The sequence below is a fragment of the Berghia stephanieae genome, chromosome 8, assembly GCF_034508935.2.
Source record: "Berghia stephanieae isolate SIO BIC M18660-M18661 chromosome 8, UCSD_Bste_1.3, whole genome shotgun sequence".
NCBI lineage: Eukaryota > Metazoa > Mollusca > Gastropoda > Nudibranchia > Aeolidiidae > Berghia > Berghia stephanieae.
Window position 1 is genome coordinate 32,547,807 of NC_088367.1, and position 23,200 is coordinate 32,571,006.

General features: G+C 36.9%; 3 protein-coding genes across 3 annotated transcripts in view; 2 read left to right on the forward strand and 1 right to left on the reverse strand.

Moving 5' to 3' along the window:
* LOC144978976 (neuronal acetylcholine receptor subunit beta-4-like) overlaps positions 1–7,130 on the forward strand; it is an 11,999-nt gene extending 4,869 nt beyond the window's left edge. Inside the window, exons 4-7 of the mRNA XM_078925594.1 lie at positions 2,994–3,212; positions 4,380–4,526; positions 5,971–6,528; positions 7,026–7,130. Coding sequence (XP_078781720.1) covers positions 2,994–3,212; positions 4,380–4,526; positions 5,971–6,528; positions 7,026–7,130 — 1,029 coding nt within the window. The remainder of the gene's footprint in view (positions 1–2,993; positions 3,213–4,379; positions 4,527–5,970; positions 6,529–7,025) is intronic.
* Positions 7,131–18,454: 11,324 nt separating this feature from the next.
* Positions 18,455–22,047, reverse strand: LOC144978528 (uncharacterized protein KIAA1143 homolog). The gene is made up of 3 exons (XM_078924713.1): positions 21,871–22,047; positions 20,451–20,589; positions 18,455–19,006 (listed from the first exon to the last, which is right to left on the reverse strand). Exons 1-3 carry the CDS (start codon positions 21,973–21,975, stop codon positions 18,804–18,806), a joined length of 447 nt encoding a protein of 148 aa, XP_078780839.1. The 5' UTR covers positions 21,976–22,047; the 3' UTR covers positions 18,455–18,803.
* A 683-nt stretch (positions 22,048–22,730) lies between these two features.
* The window catches only part of LOC144978544 (low-density lipoprotein receptor-related protein 4-like), a 157,974-nt gene continuing 157,504 nt past the window's right edge, over positions 22,731–23,200 (forward strand). Inside the window, exon 1 of the mRNA XM_078924756.1 lies at positions 22,731–22,997. Within this exon, the coding sequence (XP_078780882.1) occupies positions 22,952–22,997 (46 nt within the window). The 5' untranslated portion in view covers positions 22,731–22,951. The remainder of the gene's footprint in view (positions 22,998–23,200) is intronic.

Consider the following 23,200-nt stretch of genomic DNA (forward strand, 5'->3'; position numbering starts at 1 on the left):
TGTGTGTGTGTGTGTGTGTGTGCGCGTGTGTGTGTGTGTGTGTGTCTGCGAAGCTTGATGGAGCGGGTCAGGTCAATGTTAGTGTTAGGGAAAAGGGATTGTTAATATTTTGTGTCCGTAGCATGCTGGACCAAAAGTATGGGAAGTTTGTTTTGATTTGTTTTTGTTTTTTTTTTTTGTTTTTTTTTGGGGGGTTTTTTTTCGTCTCCATGCCTTTTTTCTATTTTTTGTGCGGCATGTGGTCTTGTGTTATGACACTCGCTTTTGGATCGGAATGTCCTGGGTTCGAGCCTCTCTCTGCGCCTAGTTGAGTACTTGAAAGACTCTTTACTCACATCCTATCACCGTAATCAGGTGTAAAATAAGTACCTGGTCGTCAACAGTTCGTTGCCACTGTCGGAAAAAAATTGTAACATCGCCTAACAGGCGTCATGTCTCGTTATACATGTTACGTGTTGCTATTAGTCAGGGACCCATTGTAAAGCGCTTTGAGCACATTTAGTGGATATTGCGCTATATAAAAGCTCAATTTATTTTTTGATTTTTACTTTTTTAAAAAATATTTCTACCTTTGGATAGGACTCTAGTCTATCCCACAGACTACCACCTGTATTCTCTATGGTCTATCCCAAAGTACTTTTCGCCAGATCTAACAAACCCAGCTACCCATTCACTGCTGAGTAGACAGGGAGTTCAGAGAAGAAAAAAAAAGCTCGACTGCATCCGGGATCGATCTCTGGCCTTTGCGTATAAAGAGTGCTCTATCAATTGAGCTATCGGGGCCCCCAAATACTCTATTGGGCTTTTTAAAAATACAGAAATTATAACTGTTATTTTGGAAGGAAGATATAATATTATGTGAAACTCATATTATTTGATTAGTTAAAACACAAAACGAAATTTTAATATTATTGTATTATTTTAAATGACTACAATGCGATAGAAAGGAGTGGTGACAAGAGACAGAAGAAGATAAAAGATTGGACTTGCTAGGTTCGAAACACACACACACATATACACACACAAACACACACACACACACACACACACACGCACACATCTTTAGTAGTCACATTCATTTCAAACAATAACCCATTAGAGAAGAGGGGTCATGCCTTCATCATAGATCATTGTCATTGCGATCATTATGGTGTTGTAAACTTTGAAATTTACCCCGTATAATGGAATCGTCCAAGGCGTTGGTGATTGTCATGCGCCTCCTGTTCCCCCCATCTCACACACGAAAGGGCGGTTTGCGGAGTGGAGGGAGATGGTCGTCTGTGTGGTTTAGTGTATAGCAAAGGGGGGTGGGTGCGATTAATTAAGTGGGATGGGTGGTGATTTGTGGAAGATAGGCAAAAGAACCGAGGCAAATAATCGCTGGGGCAGTAGTATGGCGCAAAAATCGCTGGGACCGTTGACAGGTTATAAGGAGTAAGGACCGCCAACGGTTCTCCACTTTGGGACCGGTCCCCGGTTCTCAGCTAAAGGACCGTGGGACCGGCATCGATCTTGGTCCCTTTGCGTGTGAAGCGAGTGCTCTACCAACCGAGCTACCGGGGTCCCCTTAATATTGTTTTAATGGACAATAATCTGCGTCCTTTTTTTTTTAGATTTCCATTACAGCAATGAGCCCATAATTAGGGATTGGGCTATCAGACCTGCAAATAAGTGCACGTCGCAAGGTAGAAAATAATGATAAAATGTGGCCCTCCATCTCAAAACGGTATTATGTTGGGATGAATCGTAAACCGAAAAGTGGATTTCAATCAGAATGATAAAAAAATCGACGTGTACATCTATGCAGGTCTGATATCCGGACGCAATTATAGGCCTAGTTTAATACTCTTGTAATGGAATATATTTTGCGTAATTTTTTTGAGATTTCCATTACAACAGTGAATGGGCCCATATTAAATTGGGTTATCAGACCTGCGAATAAGTACACGTCGAAAAGAAAATAATACACTTCGATTTGATTTCAGTGTAAGAAATTGTATTTATTCTCCATCGTAAAGAATATAAATAGACATCTAGGTAACCACTATTTTTATGCAAAGTATTTTTTTAAATTCTTATGTCGGTGAATAGCCTTAAAGCGTTTACTGATTTTAAATCAGATTTTATTAACATCTTTTCAAAGTATTCCTTTTATATTTTGTTGTTATTGTTAATAGTTGTTGTTATTTACAAACGATATATTCATAATATGTATTTTTATGAACAATAAATAATGTATTCATTCATTCACTCATTCAGTCATTCACGCCTCTCGTAATGAGGAATTTGATACATAACGGTGGCAGTAGTATCTTCTAATGATGTCATACTACTATGTTATGATGATGATCTATCCACACCGAAAACTCATCGCCGCAGATTTTTGACCAATCAAAACATGGAATTTGTGACACACTTCCACACATGCTCGGACAAACATGGTTGGTTGTTTATAAACAATAATGTGAATGAATTCGACCTTTCTCTGATCATTGCTTTAGGTTTTATAGATATAGATAGTATGCGCTTGGCTAAGGAGTTCACAACATTGCCATCCGAAAGTATAACGGACCAGCACACAAAACTTTGTGTAACCATGATCGTTTATAGTCAGGTTAATACAGTTTAGTGAGAATTACTCATAAACGCGGATGGCAAAATACAATAACAAAGACCTGAGTGACGTATTATGTATCTTGGTTCTGTTGATCAAGTGGTAGAACAGTGTGTATTTTACTTAGACACAAACTATCGATAGCCTGTGTAGTTTGCTATGTTTACCAATCACTGCCATTGTTTACATTATGACGACTGTCCGAGAGGCGTGGTTATCTAAGTGTCTATTCCAGTCTTCCCTTGGAATTGACTATAAAGACATCTTTTTCAGGAGATCAATAGAGGGAATTTTATTTATTTATTTTTTATCTGTTTTTTATTTATTTATTTATTTATTTATTTATTTATTTATTTACTCATTTACATATTTTGAACAGCTATGCATCATTCGTCTCCAAACGGCTGCTTCTTTTAAAGAAGATGTCGACATATCTCTAGATGACGACAGCTTGACCTTCGATGGCATGACCCTGAACGGCCAATGGGACTTGGTCGGCACCAAGGTCAAGGTCAACAAAGATCGAAGATCTTCCTATGATATCTACTTTCTGCTGAAAAGAAGACCAGGCTACTACGTTTTCACAACTATGCTTCCGGTATTCAGAAACCTTGTCTATGTATTCGTTTTGTTTGTTTTGTTTCTTTTTTTAAATAGGGTTGTAGATCAATATTAAGAAATTAAGGAGCAGACACTGGTGTTAGATAAAGAACTGAACATGTTTGTATGAAAGGTGCCGGTAATCAGAAGGTCTGAGGTTCGATACCTAGTCGAGGTCGACTGATTTTTTGGGATGGCTATGTGGTCTTGTGATATGACACTAGCTTTCGGATCGGAAGGTCCTGGGTCCGAGCCTCGCTCAGTGTTTAGTTGAGTTCTTGGAAAAGGGTCCTTACTCACATTCTCTCACCGTACTCAGGTGTAAAATGAGTACCTGGCCGTTAACAGCGGTGTCTCTGTCCGACAAAATTATAATTTCGCCTTATAGGCGTCATGTCTTGTCCTAAATGTTAAATGTTGCTGTTGGACAGGGACGCCTTGTAAAGCGCTTTGAGCACGTTTAGTGGATGTTGCGCTATATAAAAGCTCAATTTTTTAAATTGTATTTTTCTATCTTGCTTTGTCTGGCACCTTTCATACATACTTGTTCAGTTCTTTATCTTAGATCAACATTGTTCCGTACAGCCAATATTAAATTGTTATTCATCGAGCAGAAAATTACTAGCAAATCTAAAAATTATAAAACTATTATTCACAGATTGATTTACGAGTATCTTGCAAACCTTTCTTAGTAGTAGTAGTAGTAGTAGTAGTAGTAGTAGTAGTAGTAGTAGTAGTAGTAGTAGTAGTAGTAGTAGTAGTAGTAGTAGTAGTAGTAGTAGTAGTAGTAGTAGTTGTTGTTGTTGTTGTTGTAGTTGTAGTAGTAGTTGTAGTTGTAGTAGTTGTTGTAGTAGTAGCTGTAGTTGTAGTAGTAGCAGTAGTAGTAGTTGTTGTTGTTGTTGTTGTAGCCAGCATGTCAAAAAATATACAGAATAAGGAAACTCAAGTATATTGAAGTTTTAAACAGTTCACTCTCCGCTATGAAAACATATACTACATCAGCTTAAATTTTCAAAGGTAAACTCATAATTCTATATTAAGCAAGAGGTACTTCTCAACATAATACATTTATGAGAAGATTGGTCATATATATATATATATATATATATATATATATATATATATATATATATACATACATACATGCATACATATATCATCTCAGGCTGTGGTTCTCTCCTCCCTGGCATCACTGGGATTCACCCTCCCAGTCGACAGTGGTGATAAGATAAGTTTGCCCGTCACCGTTCTACTAGCCTACAGTGTCAATCTGGCAACCGTCGCCACTGTTTTGCCAGATACATCCATACAGGTAAGTTAACTCACTCATTCCTAGAGATTTTTGCTACTTTTCGAAATTAATTGGGGAAAAAATGTATTAAAATTAGCTTATACATTAGATAGTTTTATTCAACTACCGTTAACATGCGAAAACTAAAAAACATTGGCCTTGATACTACGCCTATAATTTGTCTCAGAAAAAAATGTAATAAAAGTAACCCGGTCTAACTACGGATATAGTCGGTGTTAGGGTTGAGTGAGTTAAATAATTTATGATTCTTAACCCTGTCCTTACCACCCATAGGAAAATCGTGACATTCGTTACGATGCAACCGACAATTTGCTCATTCTGATTTCTCTTGCATTTAAAGAAATGCTTTGGTTACAGCTATAAATACTAAACACTGTGTTATAGACATCATTTTGCTGAAGAAACAATCTGTGTGGAATGCACTTGTTACTTTTTTTGTTTGATTAGGAAAAGTCTATTTTGTTTCGTGTGGGTGTGAATTTTGGGAGGAAATTCTAAAAATAGCGATAAGAAGAGAGTTAAATCACTGCGTTACCTGCGGCTATGTGGTCTTGTGGTATGACAATCGCTTTCGAATCGGAAGATCGTGGGTTCTAGCTTCGCTCGGCGCACAGTTGAGTCCTTGAAAAAGGCTCTTGACTCACATTCTCTCACCGCACTCAGGAATAAAAATGGTCGTTAACAGCGTTGTCTTTGTCGGAAAAAAACCCATTGTAATATCGCCTAACAGGCGTCTTGTCTCGTTCTACATGTTACGTGTTGCTGTTGGTCAGGGATCTTTTGTAAAGCGCTTCGAGCATGTTTGGTGGATATTGCTCTATATAAAAGTTCAAATTTGTTTGTATGTGTTTTTTTGTTGTTTTTTTTAAAACCCAATATTTGTTTTACTGCTCCCACTGATGCAACGTGACCTTGGTTGCGAGCACTGGAAACGAGTTTTTGACGCGTGATAATAGCTACCTTTACCACAATGATAATTCTCAAGGTCAAATGTTTCGATGTCGGTTGAATCCGTTGATGTAAAAAAAGATGCATCTTGATGAGATCAGGGGAGGGAGAGGAGGGGGGGGGGGGATAAAATAATGTTTGATCTCCTGCGTTTGAAATGTTGAACTCGTTCCCAACACGCTCTCCCCAAGGTCGCGCAACGGTATTGGGAACTCGTTCGAAACTCCATAGTAAGGAGTGAAGGAATCTTTTATGTATTATAGATGACACTCGCTTAGCTAAAAGACTCACAACATCCACCAGCCGGATTTAACGTACCAACGTAACACACAAAACTATGTATAACCTTAAAATCCTATGGTCTAATTAATAGAATTTAATGACAACTAATCATAAAAAATGGCTGGCAAAAAAAAAAATCAATAACAAAGAGCTGAGTGACGTCAATTTTGTTGTATCTATTATGTACCTATATTATTCTACTGTCTTTTCACAGAGTTCAATCTTCATGATTTATTTGGCATTGTTGATGGTTCTATCTGGTGTGTCAGTCATTCTCAGTGCTTACATAATAAAAATATACTACACCTCAGACTCTACACCCGTCAGTAAGTCTGCCAGCCTCGCTTTCAAGTTTTTGACGGCTGCCATAAGGACAACAACAACAACAACCACAACATCAACAAGTACAACGCATCATGGGAAAATGGAGAACAATAAAGTTTCTCCGCAACAATCAAACAAATTTGATGCCAGTTCCGATGTTCTGGAGTGTGATTTCCGAAAATCTATAAATATAAATGATAATTACGATAATATCGTTGACAATGCAGACGACAAAATTATGTGCTCCACCAAATTCAGTGATCAAAGCAGACGCGTCACAGGATCAAAGGACGATTACTCCGTAACAACTTCTGATGCAGGTAAGGGAGATGACTTAACGTGGAAAGACGTGTCCTTAGTGTGGGATCGTGCGTTGTTCAGACTGTTCACCGTACTGGTCGTTGTCATCAACATCGTCTTCATCTTAGTCATGGCCATAGGCGAGGATGTCTGGCCCCTCTCGAGTTTACCGATAGATTCGGTTTCGAACCCAAAACAACCGAGGTTCACTCATTGATATTGTAATACGATTATTTCATCTCTTTGTATTTTATTAAACGGGTTATTGATTGATTTATTTTTTTGGTATTACTAGTTATTTATTCATGCATATTTTTTTTTAAAAAAGGAAAAGTATATTTGATTTATCAACTAATTATTTATTATATTTATACTAATCATATATTCACATTTGTCGAATTTACTAGAAAATGATATGAAATTTATTGTTTTTAGTAAAATAATTTAAATAATAACAAACATTACTATTAGACCCAGAACAAGGCAAGCCAGCTTATGGTAACCATTACATGTACTTGTTTACTTACCGTCAACTGTGGTTGGAGGTGTGGGTCCAGGAGAAGGAAGAACATTGTCTGGACGCCGGTTTGGACCATTCTTGGTCTGGCTACTCATCTTCAGCTGTTCCAACAGGATTGGATCTAGGCTGGTATCACCTTTAGGGTCATGGCAGCGCACAAGCTCCTGTACGACGGCAACGTGATGAACCTTCCAGGAACAGGGAAACACCAAGAGGAGGAAACATCATAGAGGATCCAACTGAAAGAGTACCTGCATTCCACAACGCCAGGAAAAACTGGGTTTCCTCAAATCGCCTCTTAACTGGACATGGCAGAACTGCATCAAAATATGTGCAGATGGAAACTTGGGAACAGTGATACCTGCCAGAAATGTCAGGCAGCCCCAAAGACCAGCGATCACATCGTCCTCCACTGTCCAGTAACTAAACTTGATTGTGGCTATGAAACCGTCCTTAGAGCGGAGGAGCTGGGTTGACGAAACGAATTTGGAGGTGTAGCCGTACGCTACTCCTACTACTAACTGGGGTGACTTTGCTTCTCGGGTGCTTGGACATGCCCTTACAGAGAGAACGTCAACATAGCATTGCTCATGTGTCTCTCTTATCAACTTAGGAAATATATAGTTTGGTTAATGAGATAAACTAATCATATTTGAGAAATCACTTTTCAAAATGTTATTATATTACATACTTTTATAAAATAAAAATATAACCAATAAACTTATTTTGATGAAAAGTTCACAGTGGTTTTATAAAGAAAGAAAAAGAATATTGCCTCAAGCGATATGGAACATTATGAGTATTTTCACGCTTATTGCAGTTATTTCTCTTTTTTGAGAGGACATGATTTTTTTCAACGGAAATAGCAGACACAAAACCAAATATAATCTGTAATTTGTCCAAATATATAGAGGCAGAATCCGTCCACTTAGTGGTACTGCCATTGTTGTTTTGGGGATTTTTTAACTTGAGCTTTTATATAGCGCAATATCCACTAAACGTGCTCAAAGAGCTTTACCAAGGGTCCCGGGCCAACAGCAGTTCTTAACATATAGAACGTGACATGACGCCTGTGAGGCGATATTACAATATTTTTCGGATAGAGACAACGCTGTAAACGGCCAGGTACTCATTTTAACCTGAGTACCGTTAACGAATGTGAGTAAAGACCCTTTTTCCAAAGACTCAACTATGCGCCGAGCGAGGCTCGAACCAAGGACCTTCTGTTCCGCTGGACCACATATCTCGCCGCAAACGAGGTCAGCATTATGATAATAATAATATTACGGCATGACTTTGGTTGATTCAATATTGTGTAGCTTACATCCTCCTATTGGCAGGTCATTCAGTGATATCCCGGGATGACCCAGACGTCGAAAAATAGATTACTGACCACCGTACCGAAACAAATGTTTGCGACGAATCTTTAAGATATTATGGCCAAACACAATCTCAAATGAGGAACTGAGAGCGAGAGCAGAAGTGGGGTCTCTGAAGAGTCTCATTAAAAGGATAAGATGGCACTGGTCGGGGTATGTTTGTCGCAGACCTGATGAAACACTGATAAGGAAGGCTTTGCGAAGGACACCCCAAGGAAAGAGGAAGCAAGGCCGCCCGAAGGAGACTCGGGGAATTACCATGCAGGGGGGACCTAAAGCAGAGAGGTCCATAGATTACACAGGACTAGTAGTCTGTGGAGAGGTCTGTCCCTCGAGATGACCCCAAGAATACTTCGCATCGCCTCAAGTGCCAGCAGGTGCGGAAAGTACTGAGTGAGTGAGTGAGTGAGTATCGAAAGGGTATTATGACCATATTGGTCGGACCCTGACAAAAGAATTTAGAATGGAAATGATTTGAATGCGATCTTTCAGGTTTTTCAGTAAAGGTGTGGGGCGGGCGTTATTTTTATTCTCTGTTTTCATATGGCACTTCTCCATACTTTATATTTCTCGTCATTTCAGGTTTATCCAATGTAAAAAAAAAGATTGTATTGTTTTCTATCAAAGCGAATATGATTTAACATGGCGTGACAACATTTAGGGGTGATAACCGAACGCAAGTAGTAGTAGTAGTAGTAGTAGTAGTAGTAGTAGTAGTAGTAGCAGTAGTGGTAGTAGTAGTAGTAGTAGTAGTAGTAGTAGTAGTAGTAGTAGTAGTAGTGAGTAGTGTAGTAGTAGTAGTAGTAGTAGTAGTAGAGTAGTAGTAGTAGTAGTAGTAGTAGTAGTAGTAGTAGTAGTAGTAGTAGTAGTGAGTAGTGGTAGTAGTAGTAGTAGTAGTAGTAGTAGTAGTAGTAGGTAGTAGTAGTAGTAGTAGTAGTAGTAAGTAGTAGTAGTAGTAGTAGTAGTAGTAGTAGTAGTAGTTAGTAGTAGTAGTAGTAGTAGTAGTAGTAGTAGTGTAGTAGTAGTAGTAGTAGTAGTAGTAGTAGTAGTAGTAGATAGTAGTAGTAGTAGTAGTAGTATAGTAGTAGTAGTAGTAGTAGTAGTAGTAGTAGTAGTATAGTAGTAGTAGTAGTAGTAGTAGTATAGTAGTAGTAGTAGTAGTAGTAGTAGTAGTAGTAGTAGTAGTAGTAGTAGTAGTAGAAGTAGTAGTAGTAGTAATAGTTTTAGTAGTAGAGAATGGGGGGGGGGGGGGGGTAGGCAAGGGAGAGAGGGTATGATATTAATATAATATTGAATTGTTAGTGTTCCCTTCTTTGGGCTGAACTATACAAAGGAGATAACTCATACATTAAAAATTATAAGACTAAGACTTGCTTGCTTAATTCCCTTCATGCTTCGCAATTACTGGCAGAGAGAGGGGGAATTTTTTTTTTTTTTAAAGGGGAGGGGGATATCTCATAAATCACCATAAATCAGTGATGATAATGGCAGTGTGTGAAAAAGAAGGGAAATGTATCGGTCCAACTCAAACCATGCATGTGGCTTCGTTTCATGTGGAACAGTGTTGCGCGTCCATAGGGCGTTGGATGCAGAGTCAGAGACTAAAACTTAACGGGAAAAAACTGACATGTTATCATGTGGTACAACCTCTAATGTCAGGAAGATTGGTATACATGGTACGATAACTCCGTCTTGCTATGGAGATTGTGACTCTACCGGAGGAGCTATCCACGACCCACCAAATAGTCGCTTGAAATTCTTGTCTATCTAGAACCACTTCTCCACGACATCTGGTGGTCACGGGTTCAACACACACAAACGCCGCGAAATTAGTTGGTCAGAATTTAAGCTTAATAGTAATAGCCAATTTTCTCAACACAGACATGTATGTAACATAGAAACGCTTGAGACATTGAGTATGCTCCGGTATTTGGGGTGAATTTTAACTCAGAAAAGTGAGTGGAGCAGGCACTTATGTTGATAATAACAAGAAATGAAGTGTCATTGCAACCTTGTGATTATTATAATTAATTGCAAAACATAGATGTCTATCTATAGTAAATTAGAAATAAGCCCTGGACCAATTGCTTTCTAAGTCGACCAAACTTGATTTTTATAATATAATTATCTTTCTTTGACCAGATGACCTGTAAACATTCTGTAAACATTAGATAGATAGATAGGTGGTTGACAGAGCAATGTGGCGAAGGGAAATAGAGGCTGAGAGAGGAGAGAGATAGATAGATAGATAGAGAGAGAAAGAAAGAGAGAGAGAGAGAGAGAGAGGGAGAGAGAAGAGAGCGGGAGAGAGATAGATAGATAGATAGAGAGAGAAAGAAAGAGAGAGAGAGAGAGAGAGAGAGAGAGAGAGAGAGAGAGAGAGAGAGAGAGAGAGAGAGAGAGAGAGAGAGAGAGAGAGAGAGAGTACCCTGCCAGAGTGAGTTATGAATTGTTTTTTTTTTTTTTTGGCCCAATCCGCTCCCCAACATCTACTCATTAAATTCACCACAGGTCTTGTGTCACTTTTGACACTTGGTGACAGCCTATCTAGGTTGACTCATAAAAAACGCAAGTGTCACCAAAATTCATGCAACTGAGCATAGGTGTCAAAATTTGACACAAGACGTGATGGTGATTTTTCCTTGGGTCTACCGCATAAGCTTTTCATAGAATAATATTTAACACTGCAAAACAGCGGAAAATTTCAAGGAAAATCCCAAATCCCGAAATTCCGCCAATCCGCGGAATATTATCATCACTGAACCAGAAGATGGTTTTATTAACAAAGTAATCGATCAAAGTCGTCAATTATCAGCCAAAATAATTTTTAAAATACTATTTATATTTGGCTGATGAGAATGAGATACTTATCCTCTCTGTACCAGGCCGCACATAAGGCCTTGATCTGCTGTTTCAATTCTTCCCCGTGTTAATGGCTGTGTTCCCAAGTTGTCCCATCTGCAGCATTTGTTTGTTTTCAAGGGTTTTACGGCGCTTGCAACACATTTAGATCATTTTAGCGCCAGTAAAAAGGAAGAAAATGGGATAGTAAAAGTTTCTAGAATTACTATTAAAGCACCTAAGAAAAGTGAAACAAAGGGCAATTCACCAGAACAAGACCCCACTAAGAGTAACATACTCAAATGATTACAAATCATAAGTTACGAATTTTTTTCAAAGACCCAGTAAATTACAGAGAGATGATTTACAAAGAAAAAAAATATCATCTCCCAAAACTATAACTATACATTCGACTTTTTCCCTCCCAGTCAAGGATCAGGACAAAACTAAGTAATCTCATTCCAAGACAAAGACAGAAAGCATATTGGAAAACAGATACGGTGGAAGGGGGGGGGGGGGGGGGGGGTGGGTAGAAGACACAACAAGTACCTCCCTGCCCACTATGGGAGGTCAGGAACCCCACCCAGACCTGCAGCATTTCTTTCTCTTTCAACAGTACGGGTAGTCTTGGGTCTGTTGCACTTTCTTTTTCCTTCTTGTGTCAAAGGTCAGTCCCATCACACTCACACAGTCATTATTCGATTCTTTTCTTGGTATGTGACATGTGACCGATGTATTTCCATCTCTTTCTTCGTCTGTTGTTGTCCTCATTCCTGGTCTTTCTAATACATTTTTTTGCTTGCGTGGTCCTGTCATTTTATATTCAAGATCCATCTATTCCGTCTATTCAGACTCGAGTCTGAATAGTTTCCGGTGGCTGTTTAGACTCGTGTGTGTTATGTTATGTTATTTTGGTGAAGAGATGATTGGTTGTGAGATTGGATATTTTAGATATTAACTCAAAGAAGATTTAAAAACAATGACGCCATTTTTATTGACCGGTAAGGGAGGAACAGGAAGTACAGAATCCCTTGTTTATTTTTATTACAAACGTAGATCATACATTTTGTACTTCATAAAATTATCATTATCATTATTAATACATGTATGAACAAGGTACAGATGAGTTTATACTCAGCATCCCCCCATAAAATCAGCTTTCATGACCTAAAAGTTTAACAATAATAAAAATTAGTATGAGAACACATGAGTCATAAAATATTGTTGACATTGTCAAATAGAAAAATTCAAAAAGAAAACAGAGTTATTTCATCATACTCAGTAATTAGATATATGGTGAAATTTTCACTGAAAAGAATTTAAAAGTAATAAAACAAAAAGTTTGATTATTGGTCAATAAAATTTAGACTAAACTGAAAGATCATTTATTTTATCAATCAAACATGTCTAATAGTAGGAATACATTAATACTAGATATTACTAAGTTACACTAGGATAAAATCTATCCCATGATGTACTTAATGAAGCATTGAAGTTTGATTTTGGAAACTGGTTTGATAAATATATCAGCTAGGTTCGAATCAGTTGGTACATATTAATGCTGAAATTGTTTTTTTTTTGTTATTTCATCTCTCATGAAGTGATACTTCACATCAATGTGCTTTGACCTTTGATGACTGATTGCTCCTTGATTATCACAAAATATGTTGAATGTTGGATGGTCAGAATCAGTGATTTCATTTAAAAAAGAAATAATATATTTGCCTTCCTGTGCAGGAGAGACAAGAGACATGTACTCTGCCTCACAAGTTGACAAAGCCACAGTTGGCTGTTTTCTTGATTTCCAAGAAATCATTGGGCCTGTGTTTGATAACTGAAAACAATATCCTGTGATACTCTTTCTGTCTTCTGGACTGCAAGCCCAGTCTGCATCACAGAAGCCAGTCACATTTATCCTTTCAGCTTTCCTGAAAGACAATTTTTGATTTATAGTACTCTTCAAGTATCTGAGTGGGTGTTTTGCCATTGTAATGTGACAATTCTTGGCATTATGCATGAATTGAGATAGTTTGGTAATGGTGTAAGAAATGTCAGGTCTGGTATATATTTTAGTCGATTTAGGTGCCCTAGAAAATTGCATTTGTCTTTTTCTTATTGTACGAATTAATAACCTTTTAGTTTCAGCTTGCTCTAATACTTCTTCATTAGTTTTCTGTCCATGAGATTCTTAACATCCTTCTAAGAAACCATATTTCTGCTGCCTCCAGTTTCTTTCTAATGTCTTCTGTAATTGTACAGCTTTCGCAGTCATATAGTAATACTGACCATACATAGGCCTTCAAAACCCTGTGTTTTGTTGTCATTGAGATATTCTGGTTTTTTAAAAATTAGACTCATTTTATTAAAACTATCTTTAGCTATTGCAATTCTTCGCTTTATTTCTGTGCTACATCTGCCATCTGAAGTTGTGTATCCAAGATATTTAAATGTCTGAACTTGTTTTATAGTTTTTCCATTGCCTATTAAGTTGCATGTTGTTCTCTCCTTGATACAACCATGCATTCTGTCTTGTTTACATGTAAGTATAACCCCATACGTTTACTCTCTGTGACTACTTTATTGAGGAGTATTTGTAAATTTTCTTTTGAGTCTGAAATTAGTGCTGTGTCATCTGCATATCTTATATTATTGATATTCTCACCATTGATCTTAATGCCTGGACTATCGCCTAAAGTTCTAATAATTGTTTCGCTGTAGATATTGAAAAGGTCTGGTGACAAAACACATCCTTGTCTAACACCTCGTTTAATTTGTATATATTTACTTAATTCTCCTTCAATCCTGACGGCTGCACATTGTTTCCAGTATAAGTTTCTAATAATTCTAAGGTCTTTTCCGTCTATATCTAGTCCTTCAAGTACATTAAATAGCTCACAATGTCTAACTTTATCAAATGCCTTTGAGTAATCAATAAAGCAAATAAATAAGTCTTTCTGGACTTCAATACATCTTTCCATCAACATTGATAGCTTTTCTTGTACCTTTGTCGGGGACAAATCCAAATTGAGTTCTTGATATCTCTGGTTTTATACTTTTCCTCATTCTGTTCATTAGTACTCTTAAGAGAATTTTCGTGAAGTGACTCATAAGACTAATGGTTCGGTGTAACTCGCATTCCGTGGCCCCTGGTGACTTTGGAAGTGTTATAAACACTGACTTTAATAAATCACCTGGAATTTTACCACTGTCATATATCTTATTCAATAGATTTGTCACTGTGTTTAAACCTAAATCCTCTAATGTTAAGATGTATTTCTATTGGGATATTATCAGGGCCTGTTGCTTTGCCTAACTTCTTTGTTTAAATAGCTGCTTCTACTTCTTCGTTTAAAATTGGTGGCCCGTCTATCTCTTTTTTTATTGTTAGTTTTTCTCTTTCATCATAAAAAAAGTTCCTCTATATACTCTGACCATCTATTCAACACATCTGTTCTATCCATCAAAACATTGCCATCTTTAGCTTTTATGCATCCTGTGCTTGAACATACTCTTTTGCCACTGACTTCTTTTATCTTTTCCTTCATCAAAGGACTAGTTTTCCTTTACTACAATAAGTTCAGTGATGCCTCTTTTTTTTTTTTTAGTAGAAAAGGCCTGTGATGAGTCTGAGAGAAAGTGTACGTGCGAGATAGTCTGTAGGTGTGAAAGTTTGATAAAACTGATACTGTGAACGAGAGGGAGTAGGCCCTATGTGTGACTGAGTTGAATGTTCGCCAGTGTAAGTGTTCTATTCCACTGTATGTGTCTGTGTGTAATTTGGTGTGTGAGTGTGATTGTCTGAAAGTTTGGGCGCATTAATCGCGTTACAGTGCGGAAAATAATAAATGCAGCCTCCCTTACGTGTGATAAAATGTCTTTTATAATTATTTTTCCATATAGCGTGTTCATTTTTACAGGGAGGCTTAGCTCTGCCGGGCAAATTTTTTGGCAAATTTTAGACCCCAACTTGGCAAAAAATACAGATTTTTTTGTTGAAGGTATAACGACAATGCCGTCTGCAAAACCTAGGTCATCCTATTTGTTGTGGACTTCGTACTTATGCCATTCTCTCCTCTTTGTCTGGTCCTTCTCATAATCCAGTCAATTGCAAGGAGAACCAAAATTCCTGACATGTTACATTCATGTTTAACTCCAGTTTTTATGTCGAACTATTCGGTTTACTCATTTCCGTCCACTACACCCAGTTAAAGAGTTTTGACAATTTTAATTGTATTATTTATTACTACTGATAACATCCTGCTGTGATGCCCATGGAACAAGCCCAATGTAACCCCCCCCCCCCATAAAAAAAACAAAACAAGCTTTTATATAGCGCAATATCCACTAAAAGTGCTCAGAGCGTTTTACAAGGGGTCAAGGGGGCCCTAGTCAACTGCAACACTTAACATGTAGAACGAGACATGACGCCTGTTAGGCGATATTGCATTTTTTTTTTCGGACAGAGACAACGCTGTTAACAGCCAGGTACTCATTTTACACCTGAGTACAGACAGTGAGAGAATGTGAGTAAAGAGTTTTTTTTAAAGGACACAACTATGCGCCGAGCGAGGCTCAAACCCAGGACCTTCCGATCCGAAAGCGAATGTCATACCACTAGACCACATAGCCGCACGCTGCATTTGTTTGTGTTTGTTCTTGCAAATGGCTGGTGGAATTTGTCGGTGAGATGAATCCTGGAAGAGTATCTGTTTTTTGATTTGTTGATGTAGATTGGAATGTTTATGGCTGAGTGTTTGCTTTTGACTGTTTTGTGAAAAAAGATGTATGCGTGCGTTCTCTCTACGAGACCGGAGTGTCTACAGTTGTTGTTGAGTGGCTCAGTATCATCCTGCCACTTGACACTGTGTCTGAGGACTACATCGTCATTGATCAGAAGATTGAGGTTATAAAGGTGAAGACTCAGCAGAAAGCCATTCTTGCCGATGTGATGGGAATGCCTGATGCAGTCAGATGAGAATTTTGCATCGCTGAAACCAGATTTCATCCATACCACTATCTGGCCCCACGGATTTTTGGACCACTAGCGGCCGCAAAATTAGGGAAATTTTTCTGATTTGCATTGCAACAGCAAAATCTGCTCGTTTTGCAAATTTTTGACAAATTCTTTGATTCTTTTTATTTTATTTTTGCGAAATTTGCATTCCCCATGGTGATGAAGGAGAAGTTTGAGGCAGGCAACCCAAAAAGCTTTGATTTTTCTTTATTATAACAATTTCATTGACAGCAATTTTTTATTGTAATTTTGTTTTCCCAACTTTGTACCTATTTCCAAATCAGCATAATTCCTGGCAAAATTTACCATTTTTTGTCCCACAATTTTGGGTTTGAAATTGTGTAATTTCGCGGGGATATTTTATTGCATGGGTTGCATGTAGTTAGTTGTTAGGTGTGATACAACATATTAAGAAAACTGCAAATTTTTGCAAAATTTACTTTTTTTTTTCTTCTGCAAAATTCATCATTTTCTTTGCAAAATTTTGAAATACTTTTTTCAAAAAACCGCGGGGTCAGCACTATAGCAGTTATAAAGAAGTAATGCTCAGTGCTGCCAACCCTTACCCATGTAAATGGTGTCCAATGGAGAACCAGAATGAGTCAGATTTTGAAAAAGGCGTACAAACTTGAAAATATCATGATTGATGTACATGTATGTATGTATGAGTTGCATTGTACATTAGTACGGCACCTATAAGTACTATAAGGTGCTATGCTACACCAGCATAAAAGTGTCACGGTCACATGGAATTCACATATTGGGACCAAGCACGTCTGTTCCTGGCTAGAGTCACAATTTCGTTAATGGGTATAGATTCCAGCCCATGTCGTAGAGTGCATGCTGGTCTAGTTGTCTAGCTCTTCAAGTAGGATCAAAGCATCATGATTGATATTCATATTAAGGAATAAACTTACTCTTCATAGATGACATAAATAGCACCAACTTCCAGAATTAAGGAATAAATCAGATATGATCCAACCAGATAATATTTTATTGAACTCCCAACATATAATAAATCAAAGTATTTAAGTGCCCTAAAAGAGTGTATGGCTTTAAAAAAAACTGTTTAAACTATAGAAATTGAACAATGCGTAAGATCTTAATCAGAAAGTGTACAATGGATATAAATGGGTAAGAAAACATCTTTTTTACGTAGGTTAGCAGCACTGTATGGTGCTTGAGGGCACTTCCTTATTTGACAGCATTGCCTACTGCTTTGCAAGGGTCTATATCATATCGATTCTTGGCTTTCAGAAACAGGCCACAACTGACTTTTAAAGATGAATCAAATGGAAGTTCCTAAATAATCCAGATTGACTTCCCTTGTTGGTATCATGCATTTTCAATTGGTTTCCCTTTCATATTTTGGAAGGACTGATATATTGATTTGTTTATACAGTACCTGCTGGATTCCAGCACACTATGAAATATGGTAAGCTGGAATTGGATGTCCAAATTTTATCTAAATAATAAGTCATTTCCTCCCATGAGCATCTAATTTCTGCATGCTCTGTGTCTATCAAACATTTTGCCTTCTCCCGAGAGTGTGCTTGAATACAGTGAGGACTGTATTGGTAGTTTACTGTGATACGATGATATATCAGTCCTCAACAGTTAATAAGCGTGTTCCATTGATTCTGGATAATGGCAACCTTTATAAATGTCAACCAATTTTTCTGGTCCGGTGGTGTTGGCATTATCAGGATTCCACTGTACATGAAAGTATAGAAGAGACAAGATGAGTCACCTGATTAAGGATACTCAGCCTAAGAAAAACTCTGGTAGCCAAAAACCAGCACAGAAGAGGCCAACAAAGAGACATCAAATCTTTACCATTCTCAGGGGGCTAAAGAGGATTCCTTACTAAGGGATCGGGAAATAGATTTTGATCCACAAAATATGACCTGATTCCAAAATTTATGAAAAGGTATTATCTTGGATTAGTTTAGATGTTAAAATCTGAATCTATAGTAAAAGATAAGACCAAACCTCTGAAGTCTCAATTTTCATGATTGGCGGATCAAAACTCTGAAGTCTACATACGAGCTTTGCGCACCATGTTTTATTTGATATTGGGTGGATCAGACCTCTGATGACATCATTGATATAAAACATGGCGTGCAAAGCTCGTGTGTAGACTTCAGAGTTTTGATCCGCTGACCATCGATGTGTCATATGGGATAATTTCTAAATTTTGTAGTGAAGTTTATATGACTGAAAATTTCAGTAAAATCGATAAAATCCCCTTATTGGCATCAGGTTTACCCTGACACAAAACTGTGTTGAAACAATTGGTTACAAATAAAGCAAGAAGAGATTGTTTAACAATAAAATGTGAAAACGAATTTATTTACATAATTGTTTTTTTTTTATAGGTGGCATAGAAACATTAAGTCTCTCCCTTTCTAACAGACTGACTATCACTATGTAATACCCACATATGCAAACAATGGACACACACACACACACACAAACATACTCGAATAAACTTAACCTTTCTCTCTGGCATACATACACACACACACAACACTCACATAAACTCAAAACTTCTCTCTGACACATACACACACACACACACACACACACACACATTCAAATTCACACCTACCACTACCACAATCATCATCATCATCATCATCATTCGCATAGAAACACATGTATCAGTCTCATTCGTCCTCCTCTTCCTCATCATCTCCAAACGACAACAGACTCGTGTTCTTCTTCTTCAACAACTTATTGTCAGATCCTTTCTTTTTCGTCTTGGATGCTGGTCTACCACCATCGCCATCTTCCTCCCCTTTCTTATCCTCTTCCTTTGATCGCTTTGTTGGCTTTTTGAATGTGATCTTCTGATCCAGATGGACGGGTCCTGAATAGAGGTGGAAGAGGCAATAAACTTCAACAACATAATAAGAAAATAACAACAAAAACAACAACAACAATAATAATAATAATAATAATAATAATAATAATAATAACAATAATAATAATAATAATAATAATAATAAAAAATAATAATAATAATAATAATAATAATAAAAATAATAATAATAATAATAATAATAATAATAATAATAATAATAATAATAATAATAATAATAACAATAATAATAATAATAATAATAATAATAATAATAATAATAATAATAATAATAATAATAATAATAATAATAATAATAATAATTACGATAGACATCTAGTAATAATGATGATGATGACGGTAATCATAATAATAGTAATATAATAATAATAATAATAATAATAATAATAATAATAATAATAATAATAATAATAATAATAATAATAATAATAATAATGATAATAATAATAATAATAATAATAATAATAATAATAAAAATAAATAATTTGGCACTGAGGGCATCAGGGGAAGTTTTTAAAAAAATACGGGTGGTTAGTTGAGGTTGTTGGGCTGGGTGGGTGTAGTAAACTTTATACAGTGTGACTTGGATAGTAAGAACTTTTGATCAATTGAAAAGTCAAATCCAATGCTGATATGATTCTCTATATCCTTACTGATAAACAGCAATACTTATCAACTCATACATTATTACTGAGCTTTAAATATAGCGCAATATCCACTAAACATGCTCAAAGCACTTAAGAAGGGGTCCCTGGCTAACAGCAACATTTAACATGTAAGACGTTGCATGACGCCTGTTACGCGATATTACAATTTTTTTCGGACAGAGACAACACTGCTAATGGCCAGGTACTCATTTTACACTTTACACATGAGTATGGTGAGAGAATGTGAGTAAAGAGCTTTTCCCAAGGACTCAACTTTGCGCCAAGCGAGTCTCGAACCCATGACCTTCCGATCCGAAAGTGAGTGTCAACCCAAAAGACCACATAGCCGCACAACAAAATCTCCAATTCAATAACATCTGACCACCAATATCAGAGACTAATTTGTATCCTGGTTAATTGTACAAGACTCCTAAATTCTAAAATCACTGGAAACATGAAAAACAAAGGACTAAAAGTGTGCGGCTATGTTGTCTAGTGGGTTCGAGTCTTGCTTGGTGCATAGTTGGAAAAGACTCTTTACTCACATTATCTCACCGTACTCTGGTGTAAAATGAGTACCTGGCCGTTAACAGCGTTGCATCTCTCTAAAAAAAAATGTAATATTGCCGAACAGGCATCATATCTCCCTCTACACGTTCCACGTTGCTGTTGTAAAGCGCTTTAAACAAGTTTCGTGGATATTGCGCTATATAAAAGCTCAAGTTTTTGTTTTTTTTGTTTTGTGTTTTCAAACAACACTTTGAATTAAAATCATTTCTATCTACCTTCATCCTTTACTTTCTCTGCTTCTTCTGCCTCCTCAGCAGTTAGGTCTCCCTTCTTCAAAACAACAACCACTGGCTTTTCATCATCACGCTCTTCACGCTCCTCCTCGCCGTCTTCATCAAAGTCTGGCATTTGTCTCTGGAATTTGAAGTGATGAAAATTTAATATCTTCATCTTTCACTTTTGCTATCTATATGTGTAGTAGTAGTAGTAGTAGTAGTAGTAGTAGTAGTAGTAGTAGTAGTAGTAGTAGTAGTAGTAGTAATAGCAGTAGTAGTGGTATTAGTAGTAGTAGTGGTAGTAGTAGTAGAAGTCGTAGTAGTAGTGGGAGTTGCAGTCGTAGTAGTAGTAATAGTAGTAGTAGTAGTACTTGTTGTTGAAGCCAGCTCTGGCTAAACGAACATTAATTTCACTTTTATTTGGATGACCATTTACCTTGCAAATTATAATCATATAAACTTTCAACTTTATCAAATAAATTCAATTTTTTTTTTACCAGGGTGCATTATGCCTTAAGATAGCGAAGGAGGCAGGTCCTGATGAGGGAATGGACTTAAAACCAATCCATATATGGTAAGCATTTATGTTTTCAAGCAATATTCCTCTTTTTAAAAATCGAAATAAAATCACAGACTTGACCGTTTTCAACAAGAAAGCAATAAAAATGTTATCGATAGATGTGACTTTATCCGAATAGTGTCTCTTAGTCTTAGTGAAAACGTTTAAGTCAGTGGATGTCTTCAGGTAAATAATGTGAGAAATTAATTTTTGGAAAGATAAAATAAGAGTAAACCCTGCTTGTGGGGCTTTGTGGTCCTGTGGCAGGGCACTTTTTTGCAGTTTTCAGATCTATGGAACTCTAATTCTCTAGTTGTGCAAAGGAGAGCGAAAAGCGTCTTTGCTTTAGTAATATTCTCTAACTTACTCAGTGTAAAATGAGTAGCTGTTGTCTCTGTAAAAATGATGTGATTGTCTTAAAGGAGTCATGTCATAGTCATATATCGCCCATGATAATAAGTTAAGTTATGAAATGATGTTGCCTTGGAACCCCATGTAAATTATTTAGGCCTCGAATTATTTAAGTAGGTACATTGGGTGCACATTGCCCTTAAATATAAGTATAAGCAAGCTTAAGTTTAGAGACAAAACTGTTCGACTTCTGGGGTTTCACTTCCACAGAAATTAGACAAGCTATTTTATGTTGCACTTTCAATTTTACTCACTCTTATTCTTATTATGAAGTTTGTGCATATTCCAAACTGCCCTTCATACCGCAAGTTTAGGCATAGGCTGCATAGAGATAACAGGTTCTCTAAAATTTACGATCTATAGTCTATACCCTACAAATCTATCCGAATTCATAATTCAAATTCATCCCCTCCTCATATCCAGTTCAGCAGATGTGATGAAAAACGTTACCTTGGTGTCGATATCAGCTTCATCTTTGTGACCTATTCTCTGTTTGAATTGTCTAATAAAGGACGGCTCGTCATTTTTAATGAATTGAACACCAGTTCGTGGCATAATAATATCTATATTCGTTTAAAATTCGTTCTCGTTGATCAACTCAAGACAGTGGGATGAAAACGAAAATAGAGAATGTTATTGTGGAATTGTGCGTTATTCCCCTTGAGTTTAGTCGTGTAAAATATTCGGTTTTTATTTACGCCAAATGTTTTCATCGTATATTAGTATTGATGGCGATTACAAAATAAATAAATAAATAAATAAATAAATAAATAGATAAATAAACAAATAAACAAAATAAAGAAAGGACAGAGAATAAACAAATCATTATTAGACCATCTCATGAAAAAAAAATGTAACACTGTTTAATGTTACTCTAACAGGTTTTGTTAAAAAAATATGGGTTTTGCTTTTTACATAAGTTCAGACCTCTCTCTCTCTCTCTCTCTCTCTCTCTCTCTCTCTCTCTCTCTCTCTCTCTCTCTGATGCATTTCTCGAAACTTTCCAAATTAAAACAGGTGAAATTTGTTTCCTATTCCTAAGATTTTTTGATTTTTTTTTACCAATTGTTGATCATTCCAATTTCTTTTTGTAATATAGAGTTCTGCATGCGTTTCTATTCAGTAGATAATAATTATACAAAATATGCGTGTGTTTCAGGTGTAAGCTCTCAGAACTTTCAGTTCCATTCTGTGACATGTTGTGAACCATGGGCGCGGCGGCGGTTGCCAAAATTCCTCGACTTGACACGGGTGAAATGTTTACCAAAGTCCAATGGACAAAGAACGATAACCCTTGACTGTTTGTGGTTGACTCGCGAACAGCGGACGCTTTCTACTGCTGGATACAACACTTGCTGCCCGCTCTAATTTCTCTCTCCTTCGCTCAGTCGTTCCTCCCTCTTTTATCGAGTCGATTCACTTCAGTTGCGTTATCATAACAGTTGGGACAGTAGAAAATCTGTGTTTTGTGTGCATTCTATTTTGGATTTTATAACTTTTCAAACTTTATGTCTGTGCTTTTCATCCGATTATGAGGGCAGTTGCGACATTGTTGTCGCTTCTCGCCATACTGCACGGTAAGATTCCAAAACAAAACAATTTCTAAAAGATTGCATTAAAAACCTCCTGCCTTTTTAAACCTTTTTTATATCACTGCTACAGCATCTACTTCACCTACTGTCACTGTCATTGCCACTGTTTACTCTGTCCATTCAACTTTCTGCGACACACTTCATCCTGACACTGACTTTTCATTCATGAATGTTTCATAGAAAGTTTA